General features: G+C 41.3%; 3 protein-coding genes across 13 annotated transcripts in view; 1 reads left to right on the forward strand and 2 right to left on the reverse strand.

The window, feature by feature from the left end:
- Positions 1–300: 300 nt before the first annotated feature.
- On the reverse strand, positions 301–6,908 carry LOC116926103 (rho GTPase-activating protein 26). Of its 2 annotated transcripts, none has more exons than XM_032932882.2 (19): positions 6,408–6,908; positions 5,642–5,799; positions 5,488–5,559; positions 5,311–5,412; positions 5,105–5,215; positions 4,913–5,017; positions 4,764–4,826; positions 3,657–3,726; positions 3,403–3,500; positions 3,153–3,329; positions 2,899–3,001; positions 2,599–2,820; positions 2,378–2,483; positions 2,140–2,299; positions 1,675–2,081; positions 1,294–1,595; positions 1,118–1,208; positions 968–1,047; positions 301–904 (listed from the first exon to the last, which is right to left on the reverse strand). In XM_032932882.2, exons 1-19 carry the CDS (start codon positions 6,559–6,561, stop codon positions 813–815), a joined length of 2,673 nt encoding a protein of 890 aa, XP_032788773.1. In that variant the 5' UTR covers positions 6,562–6,908; the 3' UTR covers positions 301–812. The 2 variants fall into 2 exon arrangements, with proteins under 2 accessions (XP_032788773.1, XP_032788774.1); XM_032932883.2 differs by having other exon boundaries at positions 3,114–3,329; positions 4,752–4,826; positions 6,408–6,577.
- An 84-nt stretch (positions 6,909–6,992) lies between these two features.
- LOC116926111 (zinc finger protein 330 homolog) lies at positions 6,993–8,362 on the forward strand. Its single transcript, XM_032932897.2, has 4 exons — positions 6,993–7,268; positions 7,326–7,496; positions 7,566–7,962; positions 8,037–8,362. The coding sequence occupies exons 1-4, from the start codon at positions 7,149–7,151 to the stop codon at positions 8,312–8,314; spliced, it is 966 nt and encodes a 321-aa protein (XP_032788788.2). The 5' UTR covers positions 6,993–7,148; the 3' UTR covers positions 8,315–8,362.
- A 26-nt stretch (positions 8,363–8,388) lies between these two features.
- The window catches only part of LOC116926109 (synaptotagmin-7), a 38,416-nt gene continuing 30,712 nt past the window's right edge, over positions 8,389–16,092 (reverse strand). For 9 of the 10 annotated variants that reach the window (XM_045176789.1, XM_045176794.1, XM_045176793.1 and 6 more), the window contains 4 exons: positions 15,382–15,491; positions 15,123–15,291; positions 14,817–15,029; positions 8,389–9,627 (listed from right to left, as the gene is read on the reverse strand). In XM_045176789.1, coding sequence (XP_045032724.1) covers positions 9,527–9,627; positions 14,817–15,029; positions 15,123–15,291; positions 15,382–15,491 — 593 coding nt within the window. In that variant the 3' untranslated portion in view covers positions 8,389–9,526. The remainder of the gene's footprint in view (positions 9,628–14,816; positions 15,030–15,122; positions 15,292–15,381; positions 15,492–16,092) is intronic. The other variant, XR_006649346.1, reaches the window with a different exon arrangement.

Below are 16,092 nucleotides of genomic sequence, written 5' to 3' on the forward strand. Positions count from 1 at the left end.
TACCATAGTTAATGGCAGACATGGCAGACGACGGTAGCGTTAGCGTTCAGTCTTATGGACTTTTAAGGTAAAATCTAAAATTTATGGTACTGGCTACTGGTACTGGTTTCGAATCAAAGAAAATATTGTTCGTTTTCATTCTATTGAAGTGATGAAAAGTATTTGTTCTCACGTTACAATAGTGGCTGTATTACAATTTCCAATTCTATTCCAAAATGCAATATCTAAAATTCTAAAGTTGTTTAAATAGTATTCTGATTGTTTTCATTAAAATTCTTACCCATCAGTTGCATCATAATGTTTTAATTCTCATCAATGGGGCGTTTATTGCTATTTAACAAGCCTGTACATATTTGTCCTTAAAATAGTCTCTTCACACGGCTTCAGTACCTGTACACCGAGTTTTGATCTTTCCTGCAGATTTTAACAGAACGAGCACTTCACTTCAGCTGGCACACAGACTGGCGCAGGTGAGATAACATAAGGGAAACCTGTAAATCCAGACATGTCCCATCTTTGGTCAACAAACGCTAAAGTGTTGTAAAACAACAAAACGACAACGGAAAAATGTACGGTATCACGAAGAATAATGACATTTCTGAGAGCAAAGAACAAAATACAATGTTAGAATACAAGTGATCGGTTGACGGAGTGCTACAATTACGTCGTCGCTTGGAATGAAAAGTTTCTGACAAAATACGGGGCAAAACAGATGGAACACAAACAATTCTACTGAGCCCGTCGGATGATACGGGCTGACGGATATACTTTTACAACAAAATTATAAGATTTCTCTCGATTGAAACTATCTTTCACGGCAGAAACTCCACGTAATTTTCTGGGATAAGACCTGCACGCCCATTTAACACCCCCTCTAGCCAGCCAGGTTCTCTGGATGGCCGTACTATCAGCGCAAAATCATCACATTAATCAAACGTGTTAAGTATGCAAGTACCAAATTACTTACCATTGACGATGATCTGATTGGGTTCGAAAGTTAACTCCGTTTCATTCTCTCCTACACAGGCGTATAGAGTTCTTACTCTTCTACATTGAAGACAACCATATATCAGGTTACGCAAGAACTCAAAAATTTTTTAATTTCTCTCTGTTTTACCTTAACTGGTTGGTACTTATTTTGGTAGTGTCCGATGCATCTACATTTGCAACAGATGCCGGCACCAGCTGCAGTTGCGTCGAATTTAAACCTGTAAAACGGTAATAGAAGAAGAAAACATTAGTTTTTGTGTGCGACTTTATCCTGTTTTCTAACGCTATTCTTTTGAAACATACCATATGGCGGCTTCGATGCTGGAGGCTGACCATTGAATGAAACTGTCGAAGAATTTCCTAATACTATTGGAGGTGTTGGTGCTATCGAAGGGAAAGAAGCAAGAGGAGGCAAAGGGTCTCTGGACGAGGAGCGTGACGAAGATACAGTTGAGCCAGGTGCAGAGTCACTTGAACTTAGACTGGTGTTGCTATGAGGTCGTTCTGGTGCTGAATTGGCAGAACTCAATGGTGGAATGACTCCTAGCGGACGACCCGCCGGCACATTAGATAACGGTCCAGCTGAACCTGGCCGTAAATTTGACCTAACAAAACGCAATAACGTTAAGTCAAAATAAAAACAAACAAACAGGAGAACAAAAGAAAAGAATAAACCAGACTCACCTTGATGTTCCAGATGCATGAGGTTGCGTTTGAACTGCAGGAGGCATCTTGTTACCGGACCACAGTTCAGCCGTGGTAGGACTTGATGGATAAGTTACCCGTTGCTGAGGCTGTGAAGGATTACGGACTCCAGCACTATTCGAAGTGATCATTTGCCGGGACGGGCCGTCGACATAGGGAGATGAAGGTGGTGGACTGAGATGAGCTTGAGCAATAGGGGGTATAAGACTGTAACTAGTAGCAGGCTGACGGTGAATCAAAGATGTGGGCGTTGGCCCTCCAATGCCTCCGCCACCAGTATACACCTGGGGTGGCGGTTGATAGGCTGGCGGTGACGGTGGACGCATGTTGACCGTTGCTGGATTTTTTATTGGTAATTCTGACGGATCCGGCTTCGTCTTGAAAATCTATGATAATCCATTCAAGACATATAAACTTTGTTCAACACGATAACTGTCGTCATACCTTATCCGAGTTTTCTATCATAATTTCGACTACGACGTTGCAAAATTTGATATCCATAATAGCTGCCATAGTCTCTTCTTCCGGTCGTAGCAGCGTTGGTCCAAAACACACGCCGAGGTTAGAAACGGTCATAAGATTTTTGTCTGCCTTAGCAGCGACACTGTTTCGGAAAAGACGTACAAGGACATTAGTTTTTAGCCCAAGGGCTGCTACCAATAAAAAGAATGCAATTACACACTTTTTGAGATGAGTTATCATGATATCCAACATTTTAAAGTGGTTTTCAGGCAGTCGATGAACTAGGGCGTGCACGTCGGCAGTTCGGTGAAGTCGTGATTCTTGCTCTGTAAAATGAAAACACAGCAACGTAAAATAAAGCAACAAACTCTAATGATAAATAAACATGTTCTGCGGATTACAAAAAAAAAAAATTTTTTTTTAAAGATTTCAAGCACTTACTTGCAGCCGCAATAAAGGCAGTGTGATAGCGGAAGGACATGAGCGGTTCGGGTAATTGACGCAAGTAGGTTTTAATGGCGCTAGTAATGGTTTTGTTTTCCCATTCTAAACGGTCCTCCAAGTTGAGTTTTTCTACTTTTCGCCGATCGAGTCCCATAGAAAGCAGCTTGCTGACTTTGGAAGAAACGCCAACCAGCCGATACAATCCTTGATCTTCCAGACCTTTTAAGAAAAAAAAAAAAAAACATTTTATATGTTTTAGTGAATGGAAAACGTAAGATTCGCGAAAGCTATAATTACCTCGGTTTTCAATTTCTTTAATGCACGTGCGAATAAAAAGAAAGCCAACCTCATCTAAACAGGTTTCTTCATGTTTGGATGATTTTCCAGGTTGGGCGTAGGTCTGCAATTTTTATAGATCGTTTAGTAAAGGAAAAGTTTGTTGTTTTTTTGTTTTGTTTTTCACAGAAAATAATAACACTGTGCAGCTGTTAATAGAAGGAATTGTTATTTACGGTAGGAAACGGGTTTCTGGCTGTGGGTTGGAGTGTTACCGGCTCTTTGCCATCCATCGCATCAAGCCACAGCCGGCGATCGTCCTCCGATAACGCCTGTAATGTGATCACCATCACCAGCCGATCCTTCGGCGTAATGTCGAAGCAGAATCTTTTCTCAATCGATTCTGACATACGGCGAGTACACGACTTTATTTCCATAGTGTCCGTTGTGGTCTTATGGGTTCAGAAAACCCAAAACGGAATTATTACATGGTCGATGGCCGTGAAGAATAGAAAACAAACTCACAATTTTTCCAATCGTTTGCGTGTACGGTATCATGGTGAAAATGCGGTTTTCCTTGGTGTACTGGCAATAATGTTTCGACCAAGTCGTCCCAAATGCCTCTGAAGGGAATAAAAGAAAACCCACGATTAAAAACAGTCACACCAAACATGCGACGATAAAATCTACTATTTGATGTTTACATTATTCAACGAACTAGCGCGTCAAAAATGGTTAAAGAAAGCGTTAAAAAAGCAATGGCTCCGTGACCCACTTACTTTTCTCCATGACGTAGAGATAGCCTTGCCTTGTGTACATTTTGTTCAAACTGCCCGGGTCACACGGCTTCTAAAGATGCGGGCGTCAAAATTAGAAAGTCAGTCGCTTCTCAACAAATAGAAAGAACGTGCACGACAGTTTAAACGCACATATACTCACAAACCCACCACCACCATCACAGCCGTAACAAAAGCCACCCATTTCTCCTTCTTTTTTTAAACACTGACCGATAAATTCTTCAACAAACAACCGATGCTTACAGATGACTGAAAGCAACCCCTCCCTCCCCCGAAATACGTGTTATGTTCAGTATCTAAAACACGAAGGTCAAGAAACTCTAGCAACGATTGAACACACAAAAACAAATTTTAAAAAATCGAACGCAAAGCCTTGCATACATTGAGGGGAAAAAACCAAGCTATTGCACAGAAGCGTGTATCGCTTAATCAATCAAGATTTCGAAATGGCCCAGACCGAAAAGTCTATATGTAAATAACGAACGCGCATAATGGAATACTGAATAACCATTAAAGCTTTTTTTTTTTACATCCCATGACTCGACCAATTTTATGGGTTTACCCTATTTGCTTTCCCGAATGGATATGTAAATAACCGGCAGTTTTCTTTAACGTTTACAACTGTTTTTTCAAGAAACAAACGAAGTCTTTTAAGCAAGTACATTATTTGTTTAGCCCTTTTTTTTTAAAAAGGGGTTGGGGGTCAACGAGTATGGAATCTAAGTCCCCAAATATAACCAATAGCGCCATTAACAAAAATTTTGAAAGTAAACTTTAGGGACATCGAACAGTAACATGTTGCGCACGGCTACGGCCAGTAGAAGCACAAGAATATGAAACGCCCATCACTGACAGTGGGTTGATCACTTTGACAAAGGATGAGATTATTAATTTCTAGACGGCAATGCTCCATCATTGTCATCATCAAAGGTATTACGTTTTTCCTGACCATTCCGTCTCAATCTGAGTTGCCAACTGTCTGCAGTTATCCTTGTAGTGAAGCGGTGGATGTAAAACGAGATTTCTTAACACGCCAGCATGCACACAAAATAAAAAAGCTGTGCGAGAAGCTATTACCGTCTTACGCACCTCCAGCATCTTGCGCATCAACGACTCGGCCTCCTCCCTTGTTGTGTTGAAATTTTCCCGGGTCTAGATCGCCAAAACGGATGTACAGATAATCGATAAGATAAACCAGTTTGCTTTAGTCTATTCAAGTCCTATTCAATTAGTTTTACCTTTTGGAGGCGCACTTGTAAATCAGTCATATAGGGTCGAAACTCTTTGGCCACCTCGTAGCCCTGATGATAGAAAGTTAGCCAGCCATACATAAAGCCCAATAGCTGTTGCACACAAAATAAAAAATAAATTATTCACAACCCATTTCAAGGAAAAACGTACTATATAAAATGTTTTCAGTTATGACGTACCGTTTCCACGAACTCGAATTTTTTACGTTCGTGAACTTCTTGCAAACGGAAGACGTATTCCAGGCTGGCCTGGCAAAAGTGGCGCTGCTCCATCTCCAAAATCGCATCCGCCTAACCAGATCCGATATCAAACACCTCTTATACTCTCGCCAGGAACACGTAATAATAGATGAAAAGAGAGGGAGAAGAGAGAACAAATAAGAGACCTCCTGTAGGACGGAATCCTGTTTCTTAGTCGATAGGTTCAAGTGGCGCTCTTGACTCTGAACGAATTTGGCCGTCTGCTTCTCAAATTTCTTCTTCTCCTCCTGCCACATTGAACCGAGAAGGATAACATTTAATTAATCATCACGTACAGCACACGTCATTTTCTATTCCCTCACCTTGGCGCCGCCGATGTGTTCTTTACGAAAGTTCTCCAATGGCCCGATAAATTGATCCTTTGCTCGTTCCAACTGGGAGATAAAGAAAGAAAAAAAAATTTGTTTTTAAAATTCAAATTCGTAAGGAAATGCCGGAAAGGCGACGAGTCATTACCATCCGATCCCGTTCATCTTCGATGGCGTTGATGAGTCGACCAAATTCTTTCAACGATCCGGCAATGACGATCTCGTCATCCGTCTGGCTGTTGCCAATGCATTCGAACTGAAAGCTCATCAAACTTGTGGCAAGACTTCGCTGCGCCCGAGACAAAGCTGTTTATCGTGAGATTAAGAATAAACAGTTGAAAGCTAGATCATTATAACTCCCGTGTAGAAAAAACAATATTTAGATCGCCACGTATATTTCTTTCCCGAAAAATCTACACCTGCAAGAGCTTCACGTCCGGCCGTGCGTGCCCGACCGCATCAGTTGCGTCAGAAATACCCCCGACTAAGGCGTTTTGCGGTCAGCACTCACCGTTACAGGTCCCGAACGGACAGACGGTAACGAGAATAACGACAGGAAATTTCGGAAATAGCCTAGAGGAATCAAACAACCCGCGGTGTGTCTCATATCAGCCCGATTCTTGAAAAAAAAAAAAACCTATCCTGTCCTCTTGTAGACAATTATTAACCATATTTACAGAAGCTTTCACAAAACAAAAAGGAGAAAGTTACATATCAAGTTTTGGCCCACGTTCTGCTCAAGTCCAATTGAAACACTGCCTTCCAATACCACAGGTTCTTATATGAACCACAGCTGATTAAAAATAATATCTTATCTGTGAAACATACTACAAAGGGCCAAACTGATACAATAATACAGATAAGTAAAGAAAAGGTACTAAGATTGTAGAGTCAGACGGGATGGGCCATCTTACCTCTTGCAGCATTGACGAGGTCCTTAACTTCCTTAATTAGCACTTTAATAGCAAGACTGGTTTTCTCCAACTCTTTTTCGTGGCCTTGGAGATTTTCCCTGAAGTATGGACTGTCTGTTAGGCACTCTGTAAACTCCAACGGAAGGAGCCCCATTTTGAGGCTGATTGAATTTCAGGATTGTAAGCCACAAGAAAAATAAGCACTGTCAAATTAAATGACAACAATATTTGACGGGACACCTGTTGCCCCAGTTAGCAACGGATCTCTCTACACATCGTCTAGAACTCCACGTAAATAGTTGTTTTCTTTCACTGGATCACCTCAAAAACCCAAAACTCTGCAAAAGCCGTTAATCTCAAACAAACGATATTATTTAAAAACTAAAAATGTGAGCAAATAAAAGGCACATCACTGACTGTCAAGGGAACGAAAGACGTGTTTGGCAGATGAAAACACGACTGTCTGTGTGTTTCGGGTGGGGCCTATTCACTAACGAGCATATACGCGGCGATCCCAACCTCTTTTTTCCCTCTCTCTCGTCTACGTCTACTACCACCAACTTAGTTAGCCTTAGAATTTCCCTAAACACAGTCTTGCGTTTTCGTCTGCTATTCCTAGGACTTGAATTCTCATGTCAACAGTCTCTCTGGTCTAGAGTTCCTAAAAGTTTTTTTACTACATTTAGGCTACTTCATAAATCTAATTTTTTGCGAGTCTTAAACGCATAAATTTTTAACAAGATGCCCAAAAAGAAGACGGGACAACGGAAAAAGGCCGAAAAACAAAAATTACGCCAAAAGGAAATTCGTTCTGGCAGGGAAATGAAACCGTTAGCTGATTGGGCATGCAACTCGAACATGGTGCGATTCATTTTTCAGTTATACACACAATTTTCTAATACTACTTATGGTCAACAGGAATGTGACAGATGTCAACGGAAGCAAAAATTACGAGCTTTTTGCTACTTTTGCCAGTCACTCCAGCGCCTTCCTATGTGTGGCCATTGCGCCAAAGTAAAATGCATGTTGAAAACAGGGGATTGTGTCATCAAGCACGGAAGTGTTTTTACAACTGGATTGGCCATGGTGGTGAGTAGTTTCTTTAATGGCATTCTCAACTGTTGACATTTACCATGTTGTGTATTCATCTCTTTTTAGGGTGCAATTTGTGATCACTGTGAGGCTTGGATCTGCCATGGGAAAAAGTGCTTAAGTGTACATGGCTGTTTGTGTCCCCTACAAGAAGCTGTTTGTGCAGAGTGTGACAGGAATGTATGGGGTCATGGAGGAAGGATCTTTCAATGCTCGTTTTGCTCAAGCCACCTCTGTGAAGACGACCAGTTTGAGCACCAGGCATCTTGCCAAATTTTGGAAGCTGAAACTTATAAATGCCAGTCTTGTAATCGGCATGGCCAGTATTCTTGCCTAAAATGCAAGATATGCTATTGTGAAGATCACGTAAGGCGCAAAGGCTTCAAGTACGAGCGCGGCCAGCCCGTCCCTTGTCCGAAATGCGGTTTCGAGACCAACGAAACCAAAGACATGAGCATGTCAAGTAATGTGATCGTTTTATTTCTTCCATTCCAATCCATAAATTATTGACCGGTTTATTTTCGATTTTATTCGTAGCTCGTACCCACAAATATGGCCGACAGAAACCTGCCGGAGATTACGGCGACGAAGACGATGATGGAGATGATTACGGAGATGCAGATTATTCTGGAGGTGCTAGCGGTGGAGCAGGATCCTATTCCTACAGTTACGATGACGACGACGATGATGATGATGACGATGACGAAGAATCATCTGATGAAGAGGATAGCGACGAATCTGCTGAAGAGGAAGAAGAAGAAGTAAAAAAAGGGGATGTGGAAAAGCCCTTAGATGTTAAAACTAATAACACCTAATAGATCAGGACGTACCATTTATGAGGTCAATAAACAATGGACGCTTGATTTTATTCGTCTTTAAGTCTCATCGATTTACATGGTATAATTTTTGTGTATTTCTTCATCTCTTTTCTTCAATTTCTGGTATGAAAGGTTATGGATGGGTTTTCTCTATACATTGAACAGGGGATACAAACACAGAGGATCAATTTTGTCATCGCATCGTTCAGACACGACAGACGTAGGAAAGCGAAAGATGAGACGAGAGACTAAGGGCAACGAGGGCGCGGGTGGGATTTCGTGTGGTAGAAACTACTTCACGACAGAAGATCCAACGAGCAATAATAATATTTAATAAAAATGAACAGAAGAATTGAACCGAAAATTAAAGATGGGCCCAAGGATTTCTAGAGTGGAAAAGGGGTTCTGGTAGCATTTTTGTAGTGTTTTGCTAGTAACTTGATTATTTTTTTTTCGGTATATAAAAAAAAAAATTATAATAATAATCCACAGTCAATAATACATAAAAGACGAAAATCAAATCTACAGTCGACGTTGGCAACAAGTCACACACACGCACACACACTAAATGTATAAATTTGTCACCGTGCATATATGGGATGATTTGATAAATATACTTTTGTCACTATTATGTCTTCTTTTTCTTCTTTCTGTCGACAAATACATTTTTCATATCAATAGTTCTTTTTTTTCTCTTGGTTAAATCAGATCATCTTTTTTTGTGTGTGTTTTTAATTGATCATAGTGAAGGGATGTCATCTCGACAAAGTCTTGCTCTAACGTAGCAAAAATAAAAAGAATAATACGACCGTAAAAGGACAGAAATGTCGTCAATATTTCCTCCCCCCCACCCCCGTTTTTGGTTTGTAAAAGAAAAACCATTTCAAACGAAGAAAAAGCTCAAAGTGAACAAAAAGAAAGACGGGCAACCATACTAGAAAGAAACAAAATTTGCCAATCTTCTCTTTTAATATCCGTTGCACGGCGAATTTCAGTCTTGAGTCGTGAACGAAGCCATTTCGATCAACAAAATAGATCGTAAGACGCTTTTTATGAGGTCGTTTGAAATAAAGAATAAACTAGAAAACAAAAAAACTGAAAGTGTATAGAAGATTTGTGTCATGATTTGTGTGTGTTCATGCCTTTTGTTTCTTTTCTTCCGTTTCATTCGTCAATTGGCTTGCGCACGTCCACCGCCCCACAATTGCTTCATTCTGGTTTCAAACGGTGCCACTGGACCACGGCCTGACGTGGCTTCGTGATCATATCTTGCCAATGTTTGGTCTCCGAGGCACCCGTACTGTTCTTACCTATCAAAACAAAAACAAAGTGACATTAATCCGTGAGCTTATGTTTAATGCAGACCAGGCCATCTCTACATAATCACTAGAACTAGGCAGTCATTAACGGATCAATTCCAAGTGCGTGACGAAATGAGATCCGGCTCGCAATTTCCCCCTATTTCGGCTGAAATTTCTCGAGTCAAAGTCCAAAGCACGGTTCCATTACCATCCAAAAGTGGAAGAGGTCACGAGGGTGTAGCAAAAGAGAAAAAAAAAAAGATGGACCCACATCGATCCTCTCTAAGCCTTGAGAGATGAAGTTGATTGATTCACGATCAAGCAAGCACGTACGTAACGTTTTCCCTTACATTTCGGTGCTCTCTCTCTCTCTCTCTCCTGAAATACCTACACAGCGAAAACGGATGGATCGATATTCCCTTGGCGGTTTGATCCATTTACAATGTAGTATGCGAGAAGCTCTTTCACTTCTTTTCGAGATCAAAAAAACCATTCGCGGCCCATGTTCCAGGTGCTCCTTGCTCTTTGGGGAGGACGAACGTGGGGGGTACGAGTAGTGTTGAATTGATCTCGTTTTTTCCATCGGGATCGATTTGTCTGACGAGGACAGATGAAAGACGAACAAAAAAGGACGACAAAAAAGAAAATACAGATTGAAATATAAAAAAAAAAAAAGAAAACAAAAAACAACTTATCTAAATTTGAAAGAGAAAAAGGATGCAAACAGATTGCAAGAATAATCGGATCAAAGCGACGATTCATCAGTCCTTTTTTTCCCTACCAAAGATATTTTAAAAAATAAAATAAATAAATAAAAAAAAGGAGAAAATGAAACTTTGGGTTCGCCATTTGGAATGACAATAGGGAACGCAGTGGAATGGCATCTAATGCGCATGGACAAAATGTTTCATTGGTATGGATGTATCGGAGAATTCGTTAGACACTCCACGAATCTATTGAGCATCATCTGTTGATTCGAAAAATGTTTTCGACTTTCACGCAATAAGAACTCGTTTCTTTGGCGACTTCAATTCCTGTAGGATTACAACTAACAATTTCGGAGAAATCGCAGTGCGCATTTATTGTGATTCAAACTTGTGTCGCTTTGCTGCAAACTGGTTTTTGCAATCGGGAAAGTGCATCGCTAGTCGCCCTAAAGCAGCCGGCCCTGGATGCAAATCTGATTGAAAATGGTGTCGTTGCAAGTTCAAAAAAAAAAACTCGTTGCTATTTGAATACAATCGACTGAAGGCGCTCAGCTGCCCTTTTCTTTAAATTATCAGTGCCCACATCAACGACGCAAGTTATGGAGTGAAAGTCGGTTACAAAGATCAGGTTTCCATCGTTTAAGAAACTGACTTTGGAAATTCGATTAATTCAGTTCACAAAGTTTTCCGATGGCCAACGAAATCGAATTTGTTTACGATTATAGAGGCGCGTTTCATTCTTGACGGGATTTCTTTACATCCTAAACTGCGTGGAGGTCATCCAGCTCAACCATTGACGACGCACACATTCAATTAACTCAAAAGAGTCGGAAAATGAAACTTTGAAGTTTATACTAAAAATAAAAGAAGAGACACTCGTCTTTTGATGTCGATAAAAAACACTTTTGGTTTTGCCTTAACCTGGGGAGCCCTTTCTAACTGTAACGTCAGCACGTTTTTTTCCCTATCCGACAACGTTCATTAGATCTTTCGCTTGACAAGATAACCATCTGCTTAACTTTTAAGAGAAACAACTCGAATCGAAAAAAATAAATAAAATAAAATAAACTCGACATCAAACGAAAATGTGTGTTTTGGTATTGGCTGGACGATCAAAGATCCCGACACTAATTTCGTTTTGAAAATTCGCGCGCCCATGTCCTACGGAAACAGAATAACAAAATCGACAGTTTGAAAAAGACCAAACAGCTTTGAAATACAAGAGCCATTTGTTTTTTTAATACAATCCCCCTGATGACGTCCGTCCCACCAAATAATTAAAAATTAAAAAAAAAAAAACGAAGGACAAATGATGCAAATGGATACTTATCGGGACTCTGTTTTATGGACATGTGAAAACAGTTGGGGGAGGTGATCGACACCCCAACGATGTTTTGAGTGCTTTGCATCATCAGGCGTGCAATCAACTGCTATTCTCCATATAAAGGGGCGAAACGAGTTGGGTTTGTTTGCTCTCCAACAGTCACGGAATGACGCACACGCCGACATTTTTATTTATTGCAACGAAAAACAATTATTTAATTTCTATCCATTTCCCTATTGGCTATCGGTGAAAAGGATCGTTACCGGACTATGTCGATGATCGTTAACTCAACTGAATCGAATGATGAAGCAAAAAAAAAAACGCAATCAGGAACGAGCCCTTGGAATATCGTCAGGTTTTGTTAACGAAGCGTGTGCCCCCCTCCCTCAAAAATCGCTTGATGACATTGGGTGGGGCCGATTTGGAACCTTTCCCTTTTCCCTCTCTCATCACAAGTCGACACGAATCTTCTTCTGCATAGCCTTTAATCGCCCCCTATTCTATTTTATTTTATTTTTTTCATCCGTCATTGTCTTATCGCACGAATAGCGGACAGTACACGCAGCTCCAAATTGCACGATCGACGTGACTCCCGCACGATATCAATTGCCGATGGAAATCTGTACGTTTACATGATCCATTTTATTTTTATTTATTTTTCTAAGCCGTCGGCCTAGCTGGCGGTGACGGATGAGAAATCATAGGAAAAAAATAAATAATAAAGAAAGACCGGCGGGATTGCGTAATGATGTATCCAGAAATCCCGTTTTCGGCCTATTGTGTACATCTCCGATGTGTTCCATCACCGTCAGCGCCATCTTGAAACGATGGAGTCAGTGTTGACAAGACGCGTAGTCCACGCTTCCGATTCCTTTTTCTATATGGAAGGGGTTCATCCATCTCGTCCGGCGCTTTAACATCGGATGATGTTCACAGTAAATACAGATCACATTTACATAATGCGATCTTCTCTTTCGACTCGAGTCAGCTTCTTTTCAGCCCCCCCCTCTCTAGTTCCGAATTGAAATAGGTACGCAAGAAAAAAAAAAAAACGGAACTCGGAAGCGAGAACTTTCGTCCGTCTCGGATGACACACGTGAGCTACTTTACACAAATGGGAAGAAGGAGAGAAACTTTCCTTTCTCAACGGATAATTACAGTTGTCAATATTTGCATTTTTGCGAGCGAAATTTCAAGTGAAATTAACGGATCTCTTCCCTTTGATTCTATTTGACATCAACATCGATGACGTGACACGTGTACGAACAACGTTCATTCTACTTCTGTTTCCGGACTCTTCAACATTTGAAAAAGCCCAACAGAAAATAATAGCAGCCCATCTTATGCAATTATTTCGTGTAGAAATATTTTCGCTGCACGATATCTGACCTATTCATCCCTTACACACACACACTCTAAATATTATGTACCCACCCCTAAAAAAGCAATGACCTCCGGTTCCCCAATATTGACGTATCGCATTTTTTGTGTGCGTGTGTGTGTGTGCACCAGACACGAAAAAAAAAAAAAGAACCAAAATAAAAAGCATATTTGGACGGGATTGTACGGTTGTTTGTAGGGCATTCGTGGCTCTTTCCGCCCGCGCGTTTCTGCAGCCGGACACGGCAATCTTTTCCTTGTCATGCCTTCCCATTATCTTGCGAGCTGTGCACAACAACGTCAACGATGTCATCCTTACATAGAACGAAAAAAAAAATAAAAAAATAAATAAGGAGGATGATGATGATGATGATGATACGACCAACGGTGATTCATCATTGCACCCGCCGCTGGCCAGAAAATAAGATTGGATTCCTTCCAACGCGGGGTGTAAAAAGCCCATGGCGTGTAGAGGTTTACAAACTTTTATTTTTTTTTTTTAAATAAGCGTACCGACGCCGTTAAGGACCGTACATCATCCAATAAAAAAATAAAAAGGGACGTTAGGTCTTATTATTGCCGTGTCAACCTGTCGAAACAAACACACTAATTAGGCCTAGCCGCAATTGCTAATTGAGTTGCGCGTCGGCCTCGTGAAAATCGGGCCATGCATCAAATTGCATAAGCCTCACATACAAAAAAAAAATGAAATAAATAATAATAACAAAAGGGAACGTTAGTGGTATTGTTTGATATGAAATGTCCATTCGTTTTGTACACGCTGTTGGCTATTTCACGCGTTCCTTGTGTTCCCAGGAGGATGGAGCGCGCACACGGTGCCCGTCGGAAATGATGAACAAAAAGAAACAAAAAAAAGAAACGTAATGTTCCATGCGCTGTACGTTTTCCTTTCAACACAATGCAATAATCTAGATGTATCTCGCAACGCCGCTGAATGCTGTAAATATATTCCTTGGGCTCACACAGTCAATCTACGTGTCGAGCGCAGTGGCCTCCTGGCGCAACAAAGAGGCCACGATAACATTAAAACAGAAAGAGCCGTGCGGCCAAAGGCAAATCCAAGTGTTTGATTCCATCACGTCGTCGGCCCAACTGTATATCGTTTTCTTCTTTACTCCTTCCCCTCCCCCCACTACCCCCAAAAGACTTACCGAATCCCGCAGGAAATATGACCCACGGATTGAACGACCTTCTCTCTCTCTTTCTCTGTTCCAAATGTTATGCGACTTTTATCAACAGCCCTGGCCTCCATATCTTTTCATATCGATAAACTGTTGTATTATGATTGGCGCCGGGGAAGAAATGGCCACGCAGTCATCATCAGCCGCTATTTTTGCGGATCATTTTATTAGATTTAGTCGGCAGAGAAATTCCTTGCAAGTCCGTTCTTGGTCGTACAACGTAATGGGACGGGCACAAGAAGGCGACGACACAAAATGGGGGCACAATAAAAGTCAATAAAACAAGACAAAAGAGGGCGAATGGAAGAAAAGCCGAGAGAGTCACAATCGATCGACCCCCTCCCCCTCCCCCCCTGCCCCTACACAAAAGTGTGAGGGTTCTTTAGCGTCGATCATCAAGTTCTACGTGTCGCTACGAACATTTTTCTTCGCTTTTGGTTCATTGCAATTCGAGACTCTCGTCAGACATGTGGATAATTCAACGATTTGGCAACGTTGGACAATCAACTTAGTCCGGCAACTACGCGGCTGGAGTTGGTAGCAAAAGACGAGTAGGCTACAAAACAAATAAAGAGGATGACTTACCAGTTAGGGAAATGCGGCCAATGAGTTCGTTGCGGCCGATGTTGTCGAAATCCATGACGCGCACGTCTAAGGAACATTCGCGGATCTTTTCCCACGGCACGTTGAAGGTGAACGTCTCGTTAAACACCGGCTCCAGGGTGCACTTGTAGACGGGCGTCTTACGTTTCTCGACCCGCTTTTCGCCAAAGTAGAGCCACACCTTGACGTAAGGATCTGTTTAAAAAAAAGATGGCCAAGGCCGACCTGTTAAACATGTCGGAATGGATGGTAGGGACATGCGGGCAGAAATAGGCAGACGACACGAACCCGATTTGCCGTTAATGTCCTTCGCTTTGAGATTGCGGGCTTTAAGGGCGATCAAAGTCAGCGTCGAATTAGTGGGATGGTAACAAAGGGAGACGAGCAATTCACCGCATTTGTCTTTTAGCGGCGGTTTGAGTGCCTTCCAGAAGACGGGCTTCTCCGAAAAATCCACCTGAACCACACACACACACACAAAGAACGAAAGAGAAAAGTTAAAATGCATTTTGCGTTTTTTCAAAGAAATCAATCAATCAACAAGTACCTGACAAAGAGGCAGAAAGACTTCACCAATCGAATCGTCACGTGAGAATCGGTCGTAATCGAAGACGTGCAGGTGCAGTACTCGGCTTTGCAATTTCTGGATGGGGAATCCTGTCGGTATAAATCAGACCAATAACAATAAATTCACAAGTCATTCAAAAACACAAAACCAGACGACAAAATTGTGTGCGCACAACAATTGCGATAACACATCGGCGGATGGCCACATAACATCAGAACCTGTTGACCCTAATCGAATTAGAAAAAACGAGATACCCACGTAGTACAATAAAATAAAAGTATCAAACCGTCAGGGATAAAAAAGCGCATACCGGATATCCGCCTTCATTCCGAGTTGAATTTATTTATTTAAATTTGATTTCCGTAGTATTTTTCTATTTGCTTTTTGACGGTGCACATGGGAAATCATAAGAAACCCTTTAGACATACAAAGTCAGAGAAATTGGGTTTTTTGGGGCTGAGGAATCTAAACAGTCATGCAACGGTGCGTACACCCAAACACAGTCTAAGTTCACGATTACAAATAAAGAAAAAGAAAATATGATGGATAGGATGACGTTCATCAATTCATCTAAAAAAAAAAAAAAATAAAAAACATCAGATGAATACTAATCAGCCGAGTCTATGAAAATGTCCGGAAGGCTTTTTTTGTGTGTGTGGATGCGTAGGCATTCCATCCGGATGACTTGCA

Source organism: Daphnia magna, linkage group LG7 (genome assembly GCF_020631705.1).
Source record: "Daphnia magna isolate NIES linkage group LG7, ASM2063170v1.1, whole genome shotgun sequence".
Lineage (NCBI taxonomy): Eukaryota > Metazoa > Arthropoda > Branchiopoda > Diplostraca > Daphniidae > Daphnia > Daphnia magna.

Excerpts from the sequence above, each read along its gene's own strand:
- LOC116926103 (XM_032932883.2), bottom strand. The coding sequence starts at position 6,561 with ATGGGGCTCCTTCCGTTGGAGTTTACAGAGTGCCTAACAGACAGTCCA. Across the intron at positions 5,560-5,641 it reads AAGATGAACGGGATCGGATG|TTGGAACGAGCAAAGGATCA; the intron begins GTAATGACTCGT and ends TTTATCTCCCAG. Across the intron at positions 3,002-3,113 it reads CCAGAAACCCGTTTCCTACC|ACCTACGCCCAACCTGGAAA; the intron begins GTAAATAACAAT and ends TAAAAATTGCAG.
- LOC116926111 (XM_032932897.2), top strand. The coding sequence starts at position 7,149 with ATGCCCAAAAAGAAGACGGGACAACGGAAAAAGGCCGAAAAACAAAAA. Across the intron at positions 7,497-7,565 it reads CAACTGGATTGGCCATGGTG|GGTGCAATTTGTGATCACTG; the intron begins GTGAGTAGTTTC and ends ATCTCTTTTTAG. Across the intron at positions 7,963-8,036 it reads CAAAGACATGAGCATGTCAA|CTCGTACCCACAAATATGGC; the intron begins GTAATGTGATCG and ends TTTTATTCGTAG.